At 42.9% G+C, this 27,460-nt stretch overlaps 1 protein-coding gene across 1 annotated transcript in view; it reads right to left on the bottom strand.

Moving 5' to 3' along the window:
* Positions 1-3,853: 3,853 nt before the first annotated feature.
* The window catches only part of LOC5565954 (tubulin beta chain), a 32,014-nt gene continuing 8,407 nt past the window's right edge, over positions 3,854-27,460 (bottom strand). Inside the window, exons 2-6 of the mRNA XM_001650281.2 lie at positions 6,244-6,478; positions 5,951-6,180; positions 5,711-5,878; positions 5,284-5,548; positions 3,854-4,568 (exon numbers count right to left, since the gene is read on the bottom strand). Coding sequence (XP_001650331.1) covers positions 4,177-4,568; positions 5,284-5,548; positions 5,711-5,878; positions 5,951-6,180; positions 6,244-6,478 — 1,290 coding nt within the window. The 3' untranslated portion in view covers positions 3,854-4,176. The remainder of the gene's footprint in view (positions 4,569-5,283; positions 5,549-5,710; positions 5,879-5,950; positions 6,181-6,243; positions 6,479-27,460) is intronic.

Genomic DNA, 27,460 nt, shown 5'->3' with positions numbered 1-27,460 from the left:
GAAATTTATTGTATAACCATCAAATCGACAGTAAACTACTACCCAAGTAACCACAAGCATTATACCATTGCATTAATTTGACCGAAAGTCAACATTTTTTGCATTAATAATGTTATCATGCATTTATTCAATAACTGTCAAGCAATGATCCATATGATTGACATTATAAAAGCTTTATAGCATAACTTTAATTCAGCATTATGTTTAGCGTTTAGTGAATATACAGTCATGCACAAGATTACGTAACCTCATTCAACACACTCGAATCTGTAATAAATAAGTAAGACGATCGAGCACGTTCGCACTCGCTCATTACGTTTTGTGGGACATTGAAGAACAAATTTTATAATGAAATGACTTTCTTCATTCTTCCATCTCGAACCCCCATTTTATACTGTATTTTATCTATGAGCGAGAAGAAATGTCAATCAATTTCTCTCCCCAGAAATCTTTTCAATGCGCTAGGGCTTTGGTTTGTGTGTTGAGTTCTGGCCGAGAAAGAATGGTGATCAAATTCTTTCTATTGATGTTTCATTTGGTGAGGAATAGAAATCGCCAAAGAGAATTCTCTCTATTCGTTCATAACTGGGCGAATAGTAATGGTTAACACACACATTGGCTTCGTTTATAAGGAACTTTTATTCTACCTTATCACATCAGCAGCTTTAGAATAGGACACGAACGCGCCAGGCATCCAGCACACCATCATCCTAGTTGTTGGTTCGAATCCTGATTCCAAACAAAATAAAATTATTGAGATGGTAAAGAGAACCATTGAAAGGTAGCCAATGGACTCATTATTTTGTTTACCTTTAACGCTTAGGGCATGCGTTATTCTAAGCTAATATACATAATGAACCCTAAAAATACAACCATAAATGCTTTAGTAGGGCTTGTGCATTAAAACTGCTTTACTAAGTATTGCATTAATTTGGTTGTTGTGGGGCCCTTTCCCACTTTGATTATGCTTTATAAAGCTCTTAAGGTGATTATAAAACGCAGCCAAACTTTGAATTTTCAAGTGCACAAGACTGGAAAATCTGACAACAGTTCGCGTTGAAAATCAATCAATTTGCTTGCTTGCTGGTGCTGACCAATGGGATAAATTTTTAATGCGAAGCGCTGTTTGGTTCTAAACTCTTGTGCTCTTGAAAATTTGAGGTGTGGCTTCGTTTTAAAATCACCTTAAAGATTATGTCGCTTTAAAACAAAATCTGATAGCACATTATAAAGCAAACATAAAGTATTCATATAAAGCTTCGTGGTTACTTGGGCAGCTAATGAATGTAAATTAATTCCAACTAGCGCTATATATAGGGCCTCATACTTAGGCTGAGCGGTGAATGGCGCCCTAAACATGTATCATTGGCATACATGTTATTCGGTACCATTATACTTTTTTTTCACATTTCAACTCTTTTCCTACAAAAACAAATGTTTAATCTTGCGTCTAGCGCAAAAAGTAGAGATAAATATCGAACAACCGATTTTTGACGGAATTTAACATGCTGAAATGCTGTTAAATGAGCGGTGAATGGCGTCCTTACGGTAATCACATCGAAACGAACATGTCACTCTAATAGTCCATTTTACGAAACGGCAACACGTATGATATTGCTGTTACTTTCACACGTTACGACACCGCCAAGAATTTTATAATTCCTACTCGATATTGATCACCTGCACTAACTGTCAGAGGAAAATTTTTGTTTACAAAATTTGAGTGCCAATGAACCACTCAGTTTCACTAATAAACAACGTCGCCCTTACATGAAACGTAAATGGAAATCAGCTACGTTTGGATTATTTTGAGGGTAAATGTTTGATTGACACCTAGATTTTCACTAATTGTAAAACATGTCAATCGAACGTGTTAAGTCAGTCGCTATCAACAATCTTAACTCTAATGTTAATTTTTCAACAATCCTAACTCTAATGTTAATTTTTCACGCCTCTCATGCCGAGGACCTGGGATCGAATCCCATCCCGGAGATAGTCACTTATGACAAAAAGATTATAGTGGCAACTTCCTTCGAAAGGAAAGTAAAACCGTTGGTCCCAAGACGAACTAGCCTAGGGCTAAAAATCTGTTTAATAAAGATAAAAACAATTGTTAATTTACAAATAATCGATAACTTTGCTGTAGAATTTTTATTAGCGATTGCGTGATTGTCTGATTTCAGGAACCCATTACGGAACCGGTTTCTCCAAAATTAACATTATATTGAACATGTCACGCGTTTGTGTGTGGCAAATATGAGTCCTTGTGCTTGAGCATCTACTAAAACCCGTTATTTTCCTTACACGACAGATACATGTTTAAAAGATTTTGGATCGAACGTGTGGATTATATTCTGTATGCCCAAACTTAGTGCCCACTAACTTGTAATCACTCATTTTGTGAAAATCGTATGGCAAAAGAGGCCGCACGGGACGTCATCATAATCACCCTTTCCATTTGAAGAAGCAAATTCCAAGAACCACTCCATATATTGACGTGAAAAATGTATCAATATGATTCTTTATATGTAGTGCACAAACCAATAAATTTTCAGCTCCATCGGTTCACTAAAACTCGAGATTTGCTTTCACAATGTTTTGATCAAGGCGGATTTAATTCTCTAAGGTGTCCCATTATGCTCACTTTGTGGAGAAAACCAGACAGGGTAGGTGAGGAAGGGCTGGCCGTTTTGTTTACTAACATCTGAGACAGATAGTCGGGAGATTGATTCCTGATTTGTTCGAGAAACAGTGTTGTCAAGAATTATTCTACTCTGCTCGCCCCTGCTCCTTGTCTTTCTCTTTTTAAAATTTTGTCCGCACTAATGGCAGCACGATTAGTCTCAGTTTCAGCATCATCCAGTCTAGGCAGTAATATTTGTAAACAAAACGGACAGCAAGTTAAAGATGGCCTCCTAGTCACTTTCGCCAAGTGATAACACCTTACTCTGGATACAGAGTAAAATGCACACACCTTGGTTTTGATGATAACTGTTAGAGTGAGACAAAAGATAGGGAAAATGACACGGTCTCCCGTGTCTTCTTAACATGATTGTACTACATTGGTGATATTTGTGGTACACAGCAAGAAAGTTCCTATTTTAGAATATAATTTTGATTTTCATAAAAACAAAATAAATGTATCCAAACTAATGCATATTTTAGTATGTTCGCCATGAAATCTGTTAATCGTGAGCGGAATAGGGACACTTAAACTACCCGTCATAAATACGGACTCACTAAAATAAGTATTGCAACACTCAGCTGAATATTGAATCACCCTGAAAAGTTTAGCATCACCTCAAAACAGGTAATTTCACATTGCTATATCTCGAGATCCTTACGACTTGCAAAGAAGCGATCTTCAGCAAAGTTGTTCAGGGGATCAAGGACATCCGGAAAGCGAACTGTTTAGTTTGCAAATTTGCCGCTAGGTGGCGCTAGTGAGCATGTAAAATTGAGCATTTCAAACTAGTTCTAGCTTGTGATCCATAAGAGATGACTAAAATAACAACAAACATTCATTTCACACATTTACAATTATGCTTCGTCAGTCTTTTACATACACATACTTGTTCAGACACAATGTCATCGTTAACTATCATCATCGTCCGAGATACTGACACATGTCAATGATTATTCATCTTACCAGGGGGCTGCCACTATTCTACTCCAACATTATTCTAGCCAGCACATTCGAGATTTTGTCATTAGGCGGCGCTAGTGAGCATGAAACTTTTGTTTTTCAGATGTCTCAGAATCCTGACCTCTTATAGAGATGGGTAGAGAGAACACTCATATTTCCGGATTTGTTTCGTTTCTTTTCTAATTGTCGATAACTGAAAAAAAGAACTGTATGTTTCATTTACTTTAAAGGTATTTTATTGCGCAGAAACAGATTTATATGAAACAAATTAATCTTTGTCACAACTATCAAAAGTTTCTTTAAAACTTTTAAACATAAACAGTTATTAGACAAGTTATGCTTAGATGCTCTAAACAAATACATATTCGTAACCTAACCCAGAGACTGTTCTATATAAACCTGTTGTGGATCATAAATTACGCGTTAAAATTGATCGATAATACCTATATCAACTAAACAGTTACTAGCTGAACACATTTATTATAAAATGCCATCGTATCGCAAGGTTGCTCCACCCCGGATTAATCGTCTTATTGCTGAATTTCCTCTTCGTCGTCAAAATCATGCTCACCCTCGACGTAATCGTCCGCCGAAGCCTCCTGGTACTGCTGGTACTCGGAGATGAGATCGTTCAGATTCGATTCCGCCTCGGTGAACTCCATCTCGTCCATACCCTCGCCGGTGTACCAGTGGAGGAAAGCCTTGCGCCGGAACATGGCCGTGAACTGTTCCGAGACGCGCTTGAAGATCTCCTGGATGGCCGTCGTGTTGCCAATGAAAGTGGCCGACATCTTGAGCCCACGCGGTGGAATGTCGCAAACGGCGACCTTCACGTTGTTCGGAATCCACTCTACGAAGTAGCTGTTATTCTTGCTCTGGACGTTCATCATCTGCTGGTCAACTTCCTTCATCGACACGAGACCTGGAAGGGATTTTTTCGGTAGTGAACATTGCAATTTACAGTGTTGGACGACACATTTGCAACTTTTTCGATTTTCCATACAAAATGATAAACTTTGGTAGGCTAGCAGATCTTATAATAGATAAAACAGGACGTCAACATTCATAATTTGGAACTATCTAAAAGTTATTCTTAGTAATGACGAAAAGAGAAAGGTATGCGCATATTTAAATTGTATGAAACAGGAACAAAAGTTTATGCCGACACTTGTAGTGACGAACCATCCATAGATTGTTTGAAAATTACATAAACGTGACGTTGCGACGATAAAAATGTGTTATCATAAGTATGAAACGAGCGCACCTATTGGCAATCCGATTGTCATCCTCGATGAAACAAGAACATAAAAAAATCATTCAAATCGACCGTAAATAATTTATATCTACCCCTCCAAAGCCCTCCGATTTTGTATGGAATATCGAAAAAGTGGCAAATGTATTATCCAACACTACACGTATTCGAAGACATTTTCCTGAAAATGGGTTTCTGTTAAAATTTGAGGTTCAGATATCTTATAATTCTTTTGAGCGTCTGCAATTTTAATGGCTTCCAAATGGGATCCTCCGTTTCAAATATATGGCGGGAAATGGGAACAATGAAGTTGATGCCCAGAATAATGTAATGACCTTCCGATGGGTTCTTGGCTTGTTGGGACCACTTGTTTATCAGAACTAACCTCGGAAGATGGCGGCACATGTCAGGTACCGTCCGTGCCTGGGATCGCATGCCGTCATCATGTTCTTCGCATCGAACATCTGTGCGGTCAGCTCGGAAACACTCTCCACGCGGTACTGCCGGGAGCCCTTGGCTGTGAGCGGGGCGAACCCGGGCATGAAGAAGTGCAGCCGCGGAAAAGGAACCATATTGACGGCAAGTTTACGGAGGTCGGCATTCAGCTGACCTGGGAATCGGAAACACGTTGTCACACCGGACATGGTGAGCTAGAATGTGGAAAATGCGTGCATAAATCGTCGCCATTCTCAACCACCGAAAATAGTCCACACCACCTATAGAGTTCCGCATGTTATTCCAATACGACATAAAAAACCCAGATAACCAACTACTATTTACAGTTCCTAACTTCCACCCCTAACATTACTTACCGACACGAGATGATTGAGATCGCCATAGGTTGGCGAACTGAGCTTCAATGTACGGAAACAGATATCGTACAAAGCTTCATTATCGATACAGAACGTTCCATCGGTGTTCTCCACTAGCTGATGAATGGACAAGACGGCGTTGTACGGCTCTACAACGGTGTCCGACACCTGTTCATTTGAGAGAAATAGAACATAGATTAGCAAACAAATCGAGAACATTCCTTGCATCGCCATACTGACCTTCGGTGACGGGAACACAGAAAACGAGTTGATAATTCTGTCCGGATACTCTTCTCGGATCTTCGAGACCAGCAGTGTACCCATTCCGGATCCGCTGCCGCCGCCGAGGGAATGTGCCAGCTGGAAACCCTGCAGACAGTCGCAGGTTTCGGCCTCCTTCCGTACTACGTCTAGTACGGTCTCAACTAGTTCGGCGCCTTCTGTGTAGTGACCCTTGGCCCAGTTGTTACCTATAGGGAATAATACGGCTTATAGACTACTGGTTCACCGTCTATACGAATCGAGAAACTCACCGGCTCCTGATTGAGCAAAGACAAAGTTATCCGGTCTGAACAGGTCTCCGTAGGGTGACTGGCGCACCGAGTCCATGGTACCCGGTTCCAGATCTACCAGAACGGCACGTGGCACGTATCTGTACCCGTTGGCCTCCGAGTAGTATACGTCGATTCGCTCCAACTGGAGGTCGTTATTGCCTTGGTACATGCCCGTTGGGTTGATGCCATGTTCGTCCGATATGGTTTCCCAGAACTGTGCGAGACACAAGAAATAAAAATTGTCTGAAAACTTCGTTGTGTATGTTCGAAACTCTCTAAATCACTGTTTCTCAACCTTGGTAACAGCGAAAAAACGGCTCGCTGTGAGGTGTTCGTTTCAGAGTGCTTTTTACATGGTCGGGGGTCCGAGGACCCCCTGTTGAGAAACGTGGCTCTAAATGTTTACAGTTCGGGTGTTGCAATACTTTAATTCCATAGAACACTGTGTTTTGGACCTTGGACTGGACCGACGAAAACACGGGCAATTCGAACCGAAATAAACGTAAAATCGAACCGAAAATAAAGAATTACTCAAACTTAACTTTTATTGCGTCCTTTCTCTTCGGTACTTGGTACAGTTATGTAAAATGGTGACAAAAGTACATTTTCTCAGGAAAAAGTTTCCAATCGAAGTCGGCGCGCAAAACTGACAGTTGCGCAAGGGGTGTCGTCGACGCAGGTGAGGTCGAAAGGGCTGGGTGGAACATACACGGAAACATCCACCCCCGACTTGAGGCACTGCTGCCTCAATCCGTTGGTAGAACGCAGATCTTCTGGATGGGCCGAGAGTACTCCGCTTGACCACGCCGCAAGGTAACCGTCCGGACGACTCCTGTCGAGTCCGGGTGCAGCTCAGCAATACGGGCCAACTCCCATTGAGCCGGCGGGGCATTGTCGTTCTTGACCAATACAAGCTGATCCTTTTCTAGGTTCTCCTCCGTTGTTCGCCATTTGCTTCGTGGTTGCAGATTAGCAAGATATTCATCTCGCCAACGACGCCAGATTTCCGTTGTGTGCTTGTGTAGAAGTTGCCACTTATCCAGACGATTCATTGGAATGTGACGGACATCAGGCTCCGGGATGAGGTTCATCGGCTGCCCAACCAGGAAATGTCCTGGGGTCAGCGCTTCACAGCTGTCAGGATTGGTTGAAAGTGGACATAGCGGCCGCGAGTTGAGGCACGCTTTCACCTGTGCCAGGATTGTTGAGAGTTCTTCAAACGTTGCTGGTTCGTTGCCCAAGACTGCCACTAGGTGCTTTTTAGCGCTCTTGACCGCCGCCTCCCAGATGCCACCACGGTGCGGCGCTGAAGGCGGGTTGAACACCCACTTAATACCCAGGTTGGTGAGAAATCGATCAGTTGCTTCGTTGTGGGTCTCTCGGGCAGTTTGAATTTCCTTCAGCCAACGGTCGGTGCCCACGAAGTTCGTTCCGCAATCCGACCAAATCTCGTTCGGATGAGACCTTCGTGAAATGAATCGCTTCAGTGCACAAATAAACATGTTGGTCGAGAGGTCACTTGCGACCTCCAAGTGCACCGCCTTGGTCGCCATACATACGAAGACTACGATGTAGCCTTTGGTCGTCTTTACGCCCCGAACGCAGGAGGCATGAACCTTCAGAGGGCCGGCGTAATCCACGCCGACGTGGGCGAATGCTCGAGTGCCCATCACCCGAGACACCGGTAGGCTGCCCATCAGCTGTGTCGCCATCTTTCCCTTTAGTCGCACGCACCGAGTACATCCTTGGACTGTTGAGCGAACCGCCGCCTGAAGGCCGACCACCCAGTATTGTTGATTGACTGTAGCTGTGAGTAGGGTGGGACCAGCATGTAGATTTCGCAGATGAAGATCTCGCAACAACAACTCGGTTACTCTATGGTTCCCAGGAAGTATGATCGGGTGCTTGACGTCGTATGAGTAGGATGCATTCTGCAATCGTCCTCCCACTCGCATTGTTCCTTGGCCGTCCAGGAAAGGGTGAAGGGCAGACAATTTGTGTTTGGCTGACAGTTCCTTACCTTTCTGCAACAGATCCAGCTCCTGCTTATATGAAGCATATTGTGCAGCTCGAGCTAGCTGCGCCTTTGCATCGTAGATTTCATTCGGCGAAAGTCCTGGTTCGAGGTTCGCGTCCTCCGCCCTGAGTGCCATCAAGAATCGATTCACGTACGCAAGTGTGCGCACGATCAGTGTGTAGTTCGATCGTCGTTCCAACAGGCGCATCTCGATGTCGTAGTTGGTACGGATCGCCACAGCTGCGGCGTGCAGAACCTTCACTCGACGCGGCTCCAATACCTCCTCATCCTCGGTTTCTTCGACAGGTACTTGCTTCCAGTGTTCAACTTCCGTTTTCAGTTCGTCTGGCCCATGCCACCAGAGCGGGTGTGTCACAAGTTCGCTAGGTGCGAGACCTCGTGAGGCACAGTCTGCAGGATTGACTTCATTTCGCACATGACTCCAGCGGTCGCGCGGGAGCACTTCCAATATTGCAGACGTACGGTTGGCCACATACGATTTCCATTTGCGAGGATGGGCGGACAACCATTGGAGTACGATGCTGCTATCTGTGTACGCCCAAGGTTCCACCTCCAAGTGGTTGAATGCTTGCTTGATTGATTCCATCAATGTTGATAACAGAGCTGCTGCGTTGAGCTCCAACCTTGGCAATGACACCTGCTTAATCGGAGCTACCCTGGTTTTGGTGACCAGGAGATTGACGATGATGTCACCAGCTTCGTTTCTTCCTTTGGCATACACCACTGCAGCGCACGCCATCTCCGATGCATCTGCAAATCCATGCAGCTCGATTGTCCCATTGAAGTTGGGTGCGAATCGAGGTATGCGTATTTGTTCCACTTGCTGTAGAGTTTCCTTGATCTCAAGCCACGCTGTTTCGACTGCTGGAGGCAGCCGGTCGTCCCAAGAGAGTTCCGTGAGCCAAAGTTGCTGGAACAAAATCTTGACTCTTATGGTTACTGGGGAGAGCCATCCGAATGGATCGAATAGCTTGCACGAATCAGATAGTAGTTGCCTTTTGGTGTTCACGCTGGTGTTTGGTGTTCGTGGTCCATTTCCGCAGGTGGAAACCAGCGGACTCCAGTATTTCCATGACTTGACACTTCATTATCCTTGCTTGCTGAACGTTGCGTGCGCCAGACAGAAAATCGTCAACGTAGGTGTCGAGCTCGATTCTTTGGGCGGCTTCGGGGTACACTGGTTCGTACTCACGGGCTGCTTGCTTCATGGCTTCGATTGCTAAATATGGGGCGCACTTGGTCCCGTATGTCACAGTGCACAACCGATAGTGCCTGATCGGTTGATCCTCCCTTTCGCCAAACACAATCCTTTGGAAGTCACGGTCTGTCGGGTGCACCACCACCTGGCGGTACATATTTTCCACGTCTGCCGAGAAAGCCACCTGGTGGGTACGGAAACGCAGAAACACCGAGAAAAGATCCTGGTTGACGTTGGGTCCTGCCAGGAGTCTGTCGTTGAGCGAAACGCCCGTCGACGACGCACACGAGGCGTCGAAGACAACCCGCAGTTTGGTCGTGGTACTTTCCGTCTTGACGACCGCATGGTGTGGAAGGTAAAAAATCAGTGGGGGTTGTGTACAAGACACGACCGCATGACGTTAACTACGCCATTTAATTTGCTGCATTTGTATTATAGTCAAATGTCATAATTGCAACCTTCCTTTAGTTATAATCCAGAATGTAATGGTTTGTAAATTTAGAAAAGATATATGTTTAAAATAAAATTTTGCGTTAGGTAATATTTGAATCATTCCTTAACAATAGAAAATATATTGCATCCCAACAGCACAGCAGCAGCGTCCTCGGAAACATTTTCAAATTGCCGTATTATCAATTATTCGTAATAAATCAATTGTTGTATGCTGCTATGAGATGAATTAAGAAATTATAGCAAGTATGTGGTAAACACATTAGGAAATATTACACAATTAACTCTTTAAAACACATTTGTTGGCTCTGGTAAGGGCCGATTGAATTGTTGAATTTGCGTAACATGGACACATTTTGACGGCGCACTGGTTGCAATCCTCCTCGCCCGATGAGATTTGCGGTGCGGATGATGATGTGCGCTTCAACAAGCGGCTTTGGTCGATTTTCTTCAGCCATCTCGTACAAACAGCTTGCCTCCTGTAGCGAGGAGCTGAGCAGGTTTGGAGGAGCTCTTACCAGCTCGAAAGCGAAAACAGAATGAAAACGAATTCAACGAAGAAGGGATGCTTTATACCCTTAGAATAGCAGGTGATGCTCCTCCTTTCAAATTCTTCGTTTTCTTATCTGGGAAATAGGCTATATGAAACTGATGTCTGGGGAAAGAATGTACAAGATTAGCATTATGCTGTTATTGCATCCCGACGGCACTGCAGCAGCGTCCTCGGAAACATCCTCAAATTGCCGTATTGTCAATTATTCGTAATAGATCAATTATTGTATGCTGCTATGAGATGAATTAAGAAATTATAGCAAGTATGTGGTAAACACATTAGGGAATATTACACAATTAACTCTTTAAAACACATTTGTTGGCTCTGGTAAGGGCCGATTGAATTGTTGAATTTGCGTAACACGGACACATTTTGGCGGCTATGGTCGATTTTCTTCAGCCATCTCGAACAAATTAAGGAATATTACACAATCAACTCTTTAAAACACATTTGTTGGCTCTGAAAAGGGCCGATTGAATTGTTGAATTTGCGTAATACGGATACACTTTGACGGCGCACTGGTTGCAATCCTCTTCGCCCGATGAGATTTTCGGTGCTGATGACGATGTGCGCTTCAACAAGCGGCTTTGGTCGATTTTCTTCAGCCACCTCGTACAAACTTACCTTTGCGCCCTGATTCCTGCAGCGCCAATTCTGGAAGCGCAAGTCCATTGAGAAATCTTGAGCGATTTCACAATCCGGACGCTGGTATTTTGCCGCCGCTTGATGATCAAGAGCTTGCCTCTGGTATCGAGATGCTGACGGCGCACTGGTAGAAATCCTCCTCGCCCGATGAAGTTTGCGGTGGCGATGATGATGGGCGCTTTAACAAGCGGCTTCAGTCGCGGCGGCGTGTTGTTGTTCCATTCGCGTTCCATTGAAAACTGAATTGAGAATGCGAAAGGCACTCGAGACTTGCTCGCCGACCATGTTCACAATCTGACGGCAAAAAGAAGAATGAGCGAAGAAGCAGGAATCGGTCTGGTTTTATAGTGCGAAGCGGAACGCAAAAGAAGCGTGGAAAACTGCTTGCACGTGATTGGTTGCGTAAGAAAGGGGTCGACATTTTCCCAATTTTCAATAGTTTATTGTCAATAATCAATAGTTTTCTCCATTCGAGGAAATTGTTGTATACATTTCCGATCGATTGGTGGGAAAATATTGAAAATCTATCGATAAATGACTGAGTTATTAGCGTTCAAAATCTTACATAATTTCGTGACGGTAGCAAAATTTTAGATTTTCAATTGACACCCAGTATATTGCCGTAAGACGTAGTTAACGTCAAAACACTTGCTAGTCTCTACTTCCAGCTCATCTGGCGGCACCTCCTCCATGTGCCCCAGAGCCAAGTATTCGCTGAGAAACTCCGAGTACAACGCATGGAATTCCTCATCCTGCCGGAAACGCCTTTCCATCGACCGCAATCGTTTAATGGCTGAAGTGAGTGATTCACCCAGCGCTGGCTTTGAATCGTCGAACGGAAGTCGCACGATAAAGCGTCCATTTCCATCACGTGTGAGACTGGACCTGAAGAGCTCGGTGGCTGCTAGTTCAGAAGGAGTAAGCTGGCTTGGCTTCGGAACCTCCTCCTGCTCCCAAAACAAACGCAAGGTGCGATTGATGTCCAACTCAGCATGGAGATTGATGATCGAGACGTTGCCTTGCACACTCGACGAGTAGATGGCTTGATTCCCTGACACAATCCACCCGAAGATCGTGTTCTGTGCCACAGGAACACCACCGTTGTCCTTGACTTGCCCTGGCTTGAGGAGAGCAAGAAAAACGTCAGATCCCAATATAACATCGATCGGACCCGGCTGGTGATATGCCGGATCAGCAAGGTTCTCCTGTATTTGCTTGTCCAAAAGGCTTGGATGGATACTGCAGTGCTGTGCAGGAAGAGTCGAGGTGAGCTTCCCCAGGATGTAGGCACTTGTTTGCAACACACACTCGTCGGTGAACCGGTTGGCAATCACCAGCTTCACCAGACCACGGGTTGTTCCGGCTGCTTGCTGTCCCAAACCGGAAACCATCACCTTTCCGTTGCAACGAGGCAGGCCGAGCTTTTTGATACAAGCTTCCGAGATCAATGATGCTTCGGAGCCCGAGTCGATGAGAGCGCGAACTTGCAGCAGACCGCCGTCGAATCCCTGTACCCGGATGACAGCAGTAGGTAGCACGACCGACTTCTGCTGCGGTTCCAACGGTACCTGCGCCACCATTGCGTTGATGGTAGCTTCACTCTCCTGTTGCTGGTTTGATTCACTGTTTATCACTGGTTTCTTCCTGTCATCTTCAGCTTTTCGCTCACATAGCAGTGTATGATGCCGCTGCTTACAGTTCTCATTTCGGCACACTGCTTTAGAAACGCAAAACTTCGCGGTGTGCGATCCCCGAAGGCAGTTAAAGCACAATCTCGCGTTCTTCACTAGTTCGCGTTTGCTCTGAATGTCCATGTCTTTAAATTCACTGCACTGAAACAACGGATGCTCCTTGGAGCATTTCGCGCACTTTTCCCCTGCTGCAGCTGTGTGCAGCGACTGCATCTTCTTCTCACTGAGTGGCTTCTTCGCTGGCTCCTTCTTGACTGCTTCTACTGTCGTCTTCTTCGTGAAAGCTGTGCAGGTTTTCAGTGCATCACATCGGTTGTCCAGGAACTTGATGAAATCGTCGAAGGAAGGGTTTTCTTCTTCGATGATCCGCTGCGCCCATAATGAACGGCTTTCCTTGTCCAGCTTTTCTAGCAGGAGGTAAATAAGCCACGGATCCCGTGTGTTATATTCCTCCCCGAGCGCATTCAATTGCCGCACCACCTCATCAGCAGTAGTAACTAGCTTGCGAAGATTTCCGGATGTGGCGGTGATCACCGCAGGCTGGTCCACGAACTCACGAATAAGAGCGAAAACGGTATATTTTTTCTTATCGAAGTAGTTCGTGAGCGCCTCCCACGCCTCCTGGTAGTTCGCGTCGGAAATCGGGAAAGAACTCACTAGCTGCTTCGCACTGTAATCGAGGTATGACACAAGATACTGCATCTTGATCGAATCTTTCAGATCGTTCCGGCTGTGGATGGTCGATTCGAAAATTTCTTTGAACGACCTCCAGCTTTTCCGATCACCGCTGAACGTCGGCACGCTGATCGATGGAAGCCGCACACTCAGGAAAGGTGAACGATTCGACACCATATCCGCTGCTGGATCGAGGTTTGCTTGGCTGTTGTTCGCGATGTTTGCTGCCCGATGCTCTTCCAGCAAGGCGCGATGGGAGACGAGCAACATTTTCATCGCCTCGCGGAGATCGTTATCGACGATCGTTCCACTACTCGATACGGAATTGATTTCATCCGGATTATTATCCGCGATGTACTTCTCCAGGATGTCTTTTGCACTAAAGTAGGCTCCGTTGAACTCTTCACGAATATTGTGCACCGAGGCAACCGCTTCCGGGTCGTCAAGTAGCTCTTCGATGCTTGCCTGTGTCTTGCGGAAGTTTCCAGCAAGTTTCTTGAGCTGGTCGAGCCGTTCCGTTGCCTCGCTGTAGGACGCTTTCCGCTCAGCGAGTTTCCCGGCTGCTGTCAGCTCCCCGTTGGGGCCCAGATAGCCGTAGCGGTAAACGCGCAGCTATTCAGCAAGACCAAGCTGAGGGTCGTGGGTTCGAATCCCACCGGTCGAGGATCTTTTCGGGTTGGAAATTTTCTCGACTTCCCTGGGCATAGAGTATCATCGTACCTGCCACACGATATACGCATGCAAAAATGGTCAATCGGCATAGAAAGCTCTCAGTTAATAACTGTGGAAGTGCCCATAAGAACACTAAGCTGATGAGCAGGCTCTGTCCCAGTTGGGATGTAACGCCAGAAAGAAGAAGAAGAAGTCAGCTCCCCGACCACTTGCACCATTTGCGCGTTCCGAACTTTCACTAGTTTTTCCATCGCGATTCGCGGAATCCGACGACGAAGGACCAATGTTTTGGACCTTGGACTGGACCGACGAAAACACGGGCAATTCGAACCGGAATAAACGTAAAATCGAACCGAAAATAAAGAATTACTCAAACTTAACTTTTATTGCGTCCTTTCTCTTCGGTACTTGGTACAGTTATGTAAAATGGTGACAAAAGCACATTTTCTCAGGAAAAAGTTTCCAATCGAAGTCGGCGCGCAAAACTGACAGTTGCGCAAGGGGTGTCGTCGACGCAGGTGAGGTCGACAGGGTTGGGTGGAACATACACGGAAACACACTGAAACCCAGAATTCGATTATTATTATTATTTATAATAGAGGTTTAAACTAATATCATTCGCCTCTGGTAAAAAAAGAAAGAAACAACTTAACAGGTTACTTAAATTCTCTCTAGTAATCGAGTTTTCTCCAAGAACTCCATCAATTTCTCCTCGTTGTTGTTGAGAATAGTGCTGATATCCGCGTCCTATTTTGCTCCTAGCCTTTCTGTATCATATTTGCGACAATTTGCAAGTATGTACAGCACGGTAACCTCCTCCCCACATACCTCGCAAACGTTGTTGTCCCGTAAGAAGATTGCGCGGTGAGAGATGTTGGTGTGCCCTATACGCAATTAAGTAATTGCCCTTCGTTTTTTGCTTGGTTTGCTGCCCCGCCAAGTAAGTTGAAAACTATCGTTCGATTTTCGCCACTCGCCTTCCCCGCTGTATCTGATGTATTGTTTTACAATTGCCTTCGCTTCCATCGCTGGGATAGGTATGTTAGGTTCATTATTTCCGCGCCCGATTGTCGCAAGTTGATCCGCATTCCCTTTTCCGGCAAATTTCCACATGCGCAGGAACTCAATATAGCGTAGCGCTTCTATCTCTGGCCAGCATTTCAGCTGGTTGTATCCAGGCATGGTTTGAGGTACCGTTATCTACGGCCATCAAACAACTAGCTGAGTCGCAGAATATCACGGTACGATCATTTACTTGAGCAAGTTGTAATACTACGACGATAGTGTAGGCTTCTGCCGAAAAAATAGAACATCCATCGGGGAGTCTGCCGTGGAAATCAATATAGTCTGTTGAAATGCCAAATCCTACATGTCCGCCCACTACCGAACCGTCCGTGTAGATTTTGGTATAGTCATTGTACCTTCCAGATGTGGTTTCTGAAAACAGTTTCTTTCCAATTAGAGGTTGTTCGTTTGTCCTCAGCTTTGTTTTAATGCTCTAATCAACGGCAGCTCCTCGATCGAACCATGACCTGCATCCTAGACGTTTTTGGTTGGACAAACCCGTCAGTTCATGAAAGTATTCTAATGCTCTTACAACCATTGGTGCCTGTTCGTTCCCTCTTGCGCCAGCCACTGCATAGCCCTGATTGCAAGAACTTGATACCACACGAATCGGAACGGCAACTCTTCGCATTCTGCCATCTTAGACGTAATAGGACTCGAGCGAAAGGCCCCGGATATACTTGCGCTGTTATAAACTGGTTCAAGAATTTTTAACACTTGTTCTCCTCCTCTGCTGACGAAGCCGTCCCATGCGTCAGTTTTGAAAATGGTAGACTTCTATGGATTCTTAAAAGAGTGCTTCGTGGCCCGCTGGTCCATCGGCCTCCAATTATTGATAACAATCGTTGAATTGATGCAACTTTCTGACGAAGCTCACCAGCATGCTGTTTGAATGACAACCTGTTGTAAACCACAACTCCAAGAACCTTAGCAGATTTTACTTCCTCCAGAGATTGGTCACGAATTTTAATGCTGTCATCGGCGTATACGAACAGAAGGATGCCTCTTGGAATCACATTAAAAATTTCGTGCTTGCTGATCAGGAAAAAGGTGACAGATAGTACGGAGCCCTGAATTCGGAGTTTGGACTCCACTCCTCCAACGGCTACTTTGAACGGCCGACCGGTTAAGAAGCTACTGATGAATCCTATTATGTGACTACGGATTCCCAACGAAAGTGACAGTGTTGCTATAATTGGATATCTCCACGCTGAATCGTAAGCCTTGGACAAGTCTAACATAACCGCTTCACAGTGTTCTCCGGACGCCAAAGGTTCATGCAAGGCGTCTTCAAAATCGGCAAGGTAACAGTCGAGTCCTTTCCCATTCTTGAAGGCGTATTGTCGTCTAATCGTTTGTCCGCTTCGAGTCGTGTATATAGAGCTAGTGAGACGAATAGAGAAATGGTCACTCCCACCGGTGTGCCAATGTACGCACCATTGTAAGCTGGGGGCCAGTTGGTTGGAGGTGATCGTTAGATCGATCGCTGATGTATTTCCAGATGCACTATCCAGCCCTGTATGTTAACCGTTGTTCAAAATCGATAGATGATGCGATGATTTGCGCATTGAAGTCCTCCATAAGAATGAAAAGATGGATAATTCATGAAGTAATGCGCTAAGTTGTTCTTGAAGCTCATCGGCCATTATTTGTTATGACAGGTATGATGACACAAATTTTGTGGCTATAGGATGTGTCATGGTCAATGCAATAACGGGAAGCGGTGTTCGGAGGTCCAGAAAGGAAAACGTCGTATCCTGGCGAACAGCTAGACACACAGCGTTTCTGTGCCGCGATAATGGGTCGGCTCGAAATCTCCAATCGTAGTTCTTCAGAAGATTTTGTGCGCAGTTGTCGGAACCCACAAACAACGTTTCTTGGAGGTCAATAATGAGAGGTTGATGCCCTGCAACTTCTACGGTCAAACCGTTGTAGTTGTGCAAGTCTCCTGATGCTCCACTGTAGGGCAACAGTGATCGCTTTCAATGCATGATCGTGAGCTGAAACATGAAGATCCATCAGGAAGAGAATATTCGTTTGGTGGTGCCTCGAGGAGCAAGCTGGAAGGGCTGATTCACAAATTTCATAACGCTGAAGGGGGTGGGTAGGTGTCCGCATGATGTTACGGCTCATACAAAATTTGAAAAGCATTCATACAAAAGTCGTTACGAGAGGGTGGGTGGGTATCGAAAATCATCATTATTCGCGTTATGAAATAAATGAATGAACCTGAAGCATTCTTCTCCTACTCTGTGCTTCAGTCTGGGACGGTGATGGGATACAGGATACGTGACTGTGCCAGGAGGTTCATCAGAGGCTTCCAGAGTGCTTGTTGCTTGACGTTCCATTGTTGAAGAATCCAGCGAAGAGTTGCTGATATCGTGACTACTGTTGCTTTTACTATTTGCCATTGTAAACGTACTGTATCATCAGCTCCGAAAGGGCGAGAAATTGATTCTCTTTGGACTTACACCTTTTCACATCGAAGAGTAAATCTCGAGCCAATCCCATAAATTCCGAGATCGTGAAGAGTGCTGAAGATATTTCGGACGAACGTTGTATTTGATGTTTCTGCGCTGTCTCGAACAACTGGCGAGTAAAGACCCCTTCCTTCGCTTGCAGGTGGGTTCGTTGGTGGTTGAATAGGCGGACGTGTAGTGCTCTCAGCTCTCAGCACGTTGACGATGTTGCCTATTCTGGTGATTGGTTGGTGCTGTTTGATTAGCGGTCTTACTTTTGCCTTTGTCCGAACTTGCTGCTATAGATAAGCTCGCCTTGAGCTGCACCCCTTGTAGCTGGCTGTATGGTTTCCTCCACAGTTTGCACATTTGATTTGTTCTCGCGTTGCAGCATTCTGCTCGGCCGAGTTTCCCAACACTGATTTAGAATCGGCAGTGTGTGTGTTAAATGTAGCCAGACATTTAACACACACACTGGTTTCAGGTAACAGAATTTTGAATCATGCCCATAACGTTGGCAACGGTAACATTGCACGGTTGTTCCTGATTTTTTGGCGAATTTTTTCACCTTACAGCAGAATTGCATACATACCTTATTTTTTGTAGATCTTGAAGTTTTACTGTTCCATTAGCGAAATATAGAAGGTATGGGACAACATCCTCATTTGACGTGCTCATAGTTTTGACCTCAGATGGTTTAACCCCAACTAAGTTAAAATCAGCCATCAGTTCGTTTGATTCCATCAGATGTAGCCCGGAAAGCACAAATATCAAAGGAGCTTCACTGCTAATTTGATGAGTAAAGAATTCCATTGAATTTGTTTTCATCAATTCAGCGGTTTTTTTGTGGGTCTCTACCTGTTTTGTGATAACTAACACACCACTTTTCATGCCATTCATGTGATAGCAATCATCAGGAATGTTTTCTTGCTTCAGTTAACTACGTATCTGCCTAGCATTTTGCCGTAACACTGTTATAGGCGGGCAGTGAATTTTCTTATTCGAGTGGGATTTATTGTTCTCGTAGTTTGCAGTATTTGCATTGTCATTCCCATCAACAGGTGCGTGTGTTAACATCTCGAAACGATTACTTGTTGCTACATTTGCAACCGATGTGTGACTCGCGCTGTTCGAATTGGTGCCACCGTCTCCTCCTCCATATCATTTTGTTTGGTATCTCGCTTGCTTCTTTTCGGCTTCTGGCCTCCACTTATGGAGCTTTCGGTATCGGATGAGATTTCATCCCGAGCTGATTTGTTATAAGCCCACCAGATTAGAATCTGCGACGCGCTCGACCCCGAGGCGCTTTGGTTGACGTTATCGACCTCCAGCCTTTAACCTGCTTCAAGCTTTTTCTTGAGGAATCTTAGAAGCATTTCTTGTAAAGCCTGTGGAATAGTCGCGTAATAGTCTGTTATCTTCTGTCTGCAGCATTTTTTGATTTTATAAACGCAATTTTTTTATGAATTCTCATTTATTTCACTTTTTTTCGAGTGTCTCTAGAATGTTGCAAACAAATGAGGAACAAATGAAGTTCAAAAATGGATCATTTGAGAAAATGTCCAAAATAACGTTTAATTGAAACTTGAAAGTAGATTACCTTTTGATTCCGCCCTAAATGCTTATCTTTGACAGATACGCGTATTTCGACTACCGCTTGCACTCTTCTTCAGTGTCAGTTACTCGTCTCAAGAGTGGTGTAAAAAATCCAACACACTTGCATCTTGTCACTTTTATTCACAGAAGAGAGGATCGATGAAGAGAAAACGATTAAGCGACTTACGCCCTTATTCTAGCACACCCTTGAAGTTTGGTCAGCCTAAGGGCGCTGCCATAGTGAACGCATCATGCGATGCGTGCGCCTATGTGAACCCGTAACGTGTTCGCGGACGCATTCGATCTGTAGTGAAAAACTTCCCAAAAGCTTTAAGGGCTATTCTCATTGCGCTGTGCCGGGCCGGGGCCGGGTCCGGGAAGTTTGTATTTTGCGACGGTACTTTTTCGTTCAGTTCACACTGCGACCGTGCATACCGGGCGTGCACCGGGTTTTCATGATGCGAGATTTCACGCACACTAGGGTAACTTATATAATTTGGACATGCATATAATTTGGACAGGCTAGTCGTTCTATGCTCATTTCCAATGAAATGGCGAGGAATATATGTACGGGAAATCATGTATTGCATTATTAATACACTATGCTACTTATTAATTATGACCATTTTCATAACAATTACAAATTGGCTTCAAAAATATCAAAATTGTAAATTCTATCAAAAGAACACCTGTGAAACCTACGAATGCAAGAGGATGTGCATTTCAAGAACATACATTAAATGCAATAATAGCGCTCAGAATTGACATTCATAAAAAGTTTAAAAGTGGCAACATGATAAAATATGTCCAAAATTTAAGCTAAGTTCATCTAAAATCTTAACATGAGTATATGAGGCATAAATCAGGTGATGTCCAAAATAGATTATGGTTTTTGTTCAGTTGATATAATTTGGCCATCTGATGAAACACACTGGAATGTACCATGCATGCATACTTGCAGGCGTTTTTTCGTGAATCTGGTGATATTTGCTTGCATTAAATGAAATTACTGATTATCACTAATATATACATCCAATAAGCGAAAAAAATGTTTAAGTCACTTGTAAACTCTTAACATTTTATGTTATGATCGTCTTTTTAAGAAACCATTGTATGGATATTGAGATAACGCCCCTGTCCAAATTATATTCACATGAGGGTGTCCAAAATGTATATTTGGTGTCCGAAATGTATAACAGACAGGCCACTAAAAAACGCTATTTTGGGAGCTAATACTATAGTTTTTAAGCTTTTTCTTACCAGAAACTCAAAATATAATGGGACATTAAGCATATAAGTAACATTACGTAATAAAATATTAGTATCTAATGTGGTTAATCGATCGCCGTTTCCAGACATATCCTTAGCCTGTCCAAAATACATAATTTACCCTATGACGAAACTGTCAAATGGTTCTGTTATTGCAATAGACCAGCAGATTGAGATTAATAATAAGGATCTGATATAAACGCTGCTTTGGGAATTTACTTTAAAAGAAGTACCGTAGGATAGAAAATACTCGGTTCGTATTATTGGAACACTATTTTCTCAATTAGATTTTTCGAAGTGTTCCGCAATGTGGCAAGAAATACCTAGTTATTTGATTAGGGCAACAAGGGGCTAGTTGTGGAGGTCAATCTATGTCTAGGTTAGTAGGAGTTCCAGGGTCAATCTAAGTTCCCTCCCTACTGGATTATACAAGGATGGCATACAACATCTTTGAGATTTTTCCAGCGAAACTTTTAGATTTATTTTACAAAAAATATCATTTTTTCAGTAGTCAATATTCCAGTTATACTTTAAGGCATTTTTGGTACCTTCATCTTCTAGAAAGAAATTAAATGGAATTGTATTCAAATATATTGCTTTAAAAACATTACTTTTTTGATCCTGTAAGTTTTGCAATGATTCTATCGTAAACTTATCAAAGTTTTTCGCAAAACAAACTTTTAAGGGTTCTTAGTATCAAGCATTAATAAAACAATACCACATGTCACAGTCTCTGTGATAGTCTGAATTTCTCTGGATAGCCATAAAAAGTAAGAGGTTGTTTCCGAGATACGACCGCCAAGTTGACGTTGGATAACGTTAGCTTCTTCTATTTCCTGTCTTGAGACCGTCACAAACTAATGAAAGATTTCTACTTATAAAAATCCAATCAATTTTCATACTATTTGTTGCATGTCAATTCTGACGTATTATGGACATTGTGTGTAATTATTTTGGTGGTTCGGTTACCACTTCAACACCGATAGAATCGGTCGATGGAAGAAGAAGTATGAGCGGTAACTCTTGCTCCCTAAACAAAGATTCCGGTTGAACATTAGGTCCACGCATAATCCACTAAGATTGATTTGGTAGAACTGATTGTAATCGTTTCAAAAATGCTAAAATGAAGTGTCATACTAATATTCTTTAGTTTTGCATTCGTTTTGCTTAACCGATTAACCGAAATTATGATATTTCGTTTAGTATGTGGTGGGTAACGCACTATCAAAGTTACCCGCATTATCAAAGATACCCCGTTTTACGGTACATGTAAACTTCAAAACGTCAAAACCTTATAACAGCAAGAAAAATGTGCTTTTCTATGAAAAATAAGACATATCTCGATACTTCCCAATTTTTCAATAGTTTAGTCATGAGAATCAATAGTTTTCATTGTTGGAGTAGATTCGTAGAAATATTTCCAATCGATTGGTGCACGAATCTTGAAAATCTATCCCGGCGTTAGTAAGTTATTAACAGTCAAAATCTAACCACTTTTCGTGACGCGAGCGATTTTTCGTTTTTCGAAATTGTACCCCAGTATGTTGCCGTAAGACGTTATCGAACGTCAAAAAGAAGATAACTTTTGCGTCTGCTAAGAAGAAATTGCATCTGGAGGTACTGAGGAAAATTTTATCTTGTCTTTGGCAATGACGGCGCATCACAACGGAGATTGGAAAACATGCGAACGCAGTGACGACATCAGGCCTTATCGTTCAAATATATCGTTCCGTCACAGGGGGAGGGAGAGGGTCTTCCATAGTGTTACAGCCCTTATACACAATTTAAATCTTCCATACAAAAGTTGTTACGTGGGGAAGGAGGGGGTCTAGAACTGGCACATTTTGGGTTATGTAATATTTGAATCATTCCTTAACAATAGAATATATATTTATTGCATTCCGACAGCACGACTCGGAAACATTCTCGATTTGTCGTTTTGTCAATTATTCATAACTAATCAGATATTGTATGATGCTACGAGATGAATAAATGTAAGAATATGGTAAACACATTAGCAAATATTACACAAATAACTCTTTAGGACACATTTGTTGGCACTGAAAAGGGCCGATTGAACTGTGAGAATCGAGTAACGCGGACACATTTTGCCAGCGAACAGGTTGAAATCCTCCTCGCCCGATAAGATTTGCGGTGGCGATGATGATGGGCGCTTGAACAAGCGGCTTGAGCTGATTTTCTTCAGCCATCTCGTAGCCAGCGATTTCACAAACCGGACACTGGATTTGCAGCAGCTTAAGGTGAAGATGAATCGAAGCCAAACCTCAAATTTTCAATACATACGTTTAAGCTGAAAACTTAATCGATTGGTCACTCGCTGGTGGTGACCAATCGATTAAGTTTTCAGCTCAAACGGGTTTTCGGTTCTCCAGATCCGTGCTCTTGAAAATTTGAGGTTTGGCTTCGATTCTTCTTCACCCTAATGATAGTAAATTATTGATGCTGGTTTTCTTGTCCACACACTAAGGGTGAGTTACGAATTTTGATAATAACTCAGCAGCGGAACATTCGGTAAACAAAATTTGTAGATATTGTTGGAATTTTACTGATTTTGGTAAAATGTTTACCGCAAATCACTAAAAATTTCACCAAAACTATTATTTTTGATTCACCGACAGTTCTGTTGCTGTGACTATTGCCAATAATGTTGCGTGAAATATTTTCGAAACTCTTTCAAAATTAAATTGTCGTCCTGAAAAGGACGGTTGGGTGAGGATATCGTCGATCGCCATTTCATACTCAGGTTTTGTGAATTCAGTGGTAGTTTTGCTGTCGGTGATGGGGACGATTTAGCCTCCAAATCTGTACAACGTATGGCCCTGCCACTTCAGAGCGTAGCCAACAGAATTCTGGATGACCTCAGCACACCGCGGGTTTCCTCGTAGATGAGACCGGAGGTACGATTGACGTCGCCACGGCGAGCCAGACGGCGGATGGCGGGCTTGGTGATGATGCAATGGATGTTGTCACGCTTGGCGCTTCCTTTTCCGAGGCCGGTCTAACTTCGGCAACGATTGTAACAAAACTGATGCTCGGCCGCCGGCTCGGCTGCTTTTATGCGGTACGCGATGGATGAATTCTTCTTGCTCGCTCGCTGTTCACTGTTCGTCTCGCTCGCTCGCAAGAGAAGGTCATAAAAGGGACCGGCAGCCGCGCAAATTCAATCATTCGTTTGTTTCAATCCGTCCAGAGAACACTACTACGACGATGGCTGGTAAGCAGCCGGTCACGAAAGTCGCTCGCAAGAGCGCCCCAGCCACCGGAGGAGTCAAGAAGCCGTATCGCTATCGGCCAGGAACGGTCACTCTGCGTGAGATCCGTCGCTACCAGAATTCTACGGAGCTGCTAATCGACAAGTTGTATTTCCAGCGCCTGGTCCGTGAAATCGCTCAGGACTTCAAGACCGATCTGCGATTACACAGCTTGGCGTCATGGCCCAGCAGGAAGCGAGCGAGGCCTATCTTTGAGGGTACTAACATGTGCGCGATCCACGCCAAGCGTGTCACCATCATGCCGAAGGCCTTCTAGCTGGCTCGTCGTATCCGTGGCGAACGAGTTTAAATTGAATTAGGACGCAATTTCAAGCAAAACGGCCCTTTTCAGAGCCACAACAATGTATTCCACGTAAAAGAGTTACGGCTTAAGATATTTCACCTATTATTAATTAATTAATTAATTTAATTGCCAATTCAAATTTCGGATGATTAGTTTTCCAACAGCAAACAAAGTTTTACCTAGGTTCCCGTCGGGCGGCGGTAGCATTTTTGCAGTTTTCTCTATGCGCTTATTTGGTTTCGATCGACAATTTCTTACCAAATCAAATCATCAACAAAGCTGTTGCTGATAAGTTTTAGCTTTCAATTCGACAAGTTTATACTGATTGCTTTGGCTTGCATGTGGCAAATGACTGACCGAAATATGAATCCATCACATCCATTCACCAGTAATGTCGCTCTTCACGGTGTAAAATTCTCATAACTCTCTTTCAAAATTAAATTGTCGTCCTGATAAGGACGGTTGGTGGTAGTCACAATCGATCGAACTGGGTTTTCATTCCATTCTTAGACAGAAACACGCCAAAAGATTACCGAAGACGATTGAATTAAAATGCGGTCGTGCGCGTGCGCGTGAAGTGGAATTTGATTGCCTTTGACTGAACACGAGATAATAAAGAGAAGTAAGAAGAACACCGAAAGGGGCGTTTCCCTTCGAATGACGAAAGTGGCTAAGATATCTCTCAATGATGTCTGTGTCAGGAATACACAGGAAAAATGTGCTTTTCTTTGAAAAATAAGACATGCTTCGATATTTCTCAATTTTTCAATAGTTTAGCCATGAGAATCAATAGTTTTCATTGTTGGAGTAGATTCGTAGAAAGATTTCCAATCGATTGGTGCAAGAATCTAGAAAATCTATCCGGGCATTAGTAAGTTATTAACAGTCAAAATCTAACCACTTTTCGTGACGCGAGCGATTTTTCGTTTTTCGAAATTGTACCCCAGTATGTTGCCGTAAGACGTTATCCAACGTCAAAAAATTAAATGAAATCACACAAAATTATTAAAGGAATGACACCATATAAAACAAATCATTTTGATCAATTCTTCTGCAATCCACGTTTGTTAAAACAAAATAACAATATATTCTTTCTCAAGATCCCTCTAGTATTTCTTCAAAATATTTTTTACCTGAGGTATTTCTCTAGGGATTTCTTTTTGAATATATTTAAGATTTCCTTAAAAAATTCATCCAAATAGTGACAGACGCATTTTAGACGATTTTAAGTGTTTCTTCAGATTTCTTTCAATATATACTCCAGGGATTACTCCAGAAATGCTTCAAAAAATTTCACAAAGGAATGTCTCGTTAGTTGAGATGTAAAAAATCCTTTCCATAATTTGAATTTTCAAATTTCCGAACTATTTTTTTGATATATTTTTCAAGTAATTAGTTAAAAAGTGTAAGAAATCATTGGGGAAATATTTTAAGTAATAATCTTAAAAAATCTAGTGTAAGTGATAATTCGGAAGCATATCTGAAAACACCAGTTTGAAGCTTTTCCTGAAATGTAGTGAACAATATAAAAAATAGAACTCTAATATTAGAAGAATCTTTTCGTATGCATGGAGCTGTCATTGGATTATTTCTATATATTTTTCCAAATGACTTACTGACAGAAATTTTGAATCATTCTTGTAAAGTGGCAGTGAGAAATATCTGGATAAATTTTGCTCATCGCATTTATGGATCAGCGTATTGCAACGCTCAAACTATAATTATCATCATAATATATTGCAGCACCCTGAAAAGCATCGGGGTTTTAAAGTGTCATAACAATATGATTATTAGGAAAATTTTTGAAAATTGCCCTGGGCTACAGGTTTTTAATATGACGTCAAGAATATTTTTCATTATGGCTTACGCGATTCTAAACTTACTTTCTGGCAGCAAAAATATTCGAAGTTATCCATGATAAAATTTCGTGAAGCATTCCTGAAGATGCCGTAGGTTTAATGGAAGCCTAAATTTAACAAGGAACCTTAGAAAAATTCTGGAGAAATTTTGGGAAAAGCTCTATAATTGTTTCAGTAAAAAATATTACAAAAATATTTTTGAAATGATTCCTTGCAGTCATTTTAAATGGAAGCAAAAGGATTATGAGTGTTTGTACAGCTATTTTTTGTTAAGAGCCTGTAGTGGATGAAATAGTGGAGGAATACCTTGAACAATTTATAAATGTTCCAAGGTGTAATTTTTAGTAGGATAAAATGAAGGCATTTTAAGAAGAATCTTTGTAAGAATTTAAGATTCATGCGACGAAAAAATATCAGATGAGAATGGTCGTCAAACTCTTCAAATAATTCGCTAAGTAATTCCTTGTGGTAGTTCTGGTAAATCCTTCAGGGGTTCCTATTAGAATTGCGTCGGTGGTCGCCAGGAATAGCTCCAATGATTCCTTCAAGGATTCGCCTATTTGTTCCTTCGAGGCTTCCTTCCTGAATTCCTCCTTACATTTCAGGATTTTCTGAAGGTATTCCTCGCGGAGTAAATCCAAGAATTCATCCAGGATAGCCTCCAAAAATTTCCTCCTCTATAATGTTTCCATGCATTTCATCCAAGGATTTTTCCAGTGATTCCTGCATAAACAGACTTTTTCGGTAAGTAAGTTCCCCAGGAAGTATTCCAGCGATTAAAAAAAATCAGTGATTCCTCCAGATAATCTTGACGGGATTCCTCGAAAGACACCTTCAGGATATTCTTCAGAGATTTTCTCCTCCAGAAACTCTTACAGCATGTTCTTTAGGGGTTTCCTTCTCCAGGATTTCTCCATGATCACTTCCAGAAATTCCTCCAAAATATTTCAAGATTAAGGAATTCTTCCAAACATTCATCCACGGATTCATACAGAAATTCTTCCAGAAAATACTCCAGGGATTTTTTTTTATTAATATATCCAAAAGAAGTTTTCCGACTCCTTTCCAAGGGTTCCTTGGTGAATTCTTCCAAGGATTCCTCCAGGAATTCTTGCAGCAATTGCTTTATGGAGTTTAATGTAATTCGTATAGGGATTTTTCCATTCGTTCCTTCAGGGTATCCTCCGATTCTACCCCATTACCCCGAATCCCATTACCCCGAATGCCATTAACCCGAACGCCATTACCCCGGATTCCAAAACCCCGAACGGCCCATCACCCCGAATGGCATTACTCCGAATTCCAATATCATGAGGAACTGTCATCAATATCATCATGTCAAGATAATTGTTAGTTCGGGGAAATAGCATTCGGGGTGATGGAATTCGGGGTAATGGAATTCGGGGTGATGGCAATCGGGAAAATTGTATTCGGGGTAATGGGGTAGAAT

The sequence above is a fragment of the Aedes aegypti genome, chromosome 1 (genome assembly GCF_002204515.2).
Source record: "Aedes aegypti strain LVP_AGWG chromosome 1, AaegL5.0 Primary Assembly, whole genome shotgun sequence".
Taxonomy (NCBI): domain Eukaryota; kingdom Metazoa; phylum Arthropoda; class Insecta; order Diptera; family Culicidae; genus Aedes; species Aedes aegypti.
This window is presented reverse-complemented; position numbering and strand designations above follow the sequence as displayed.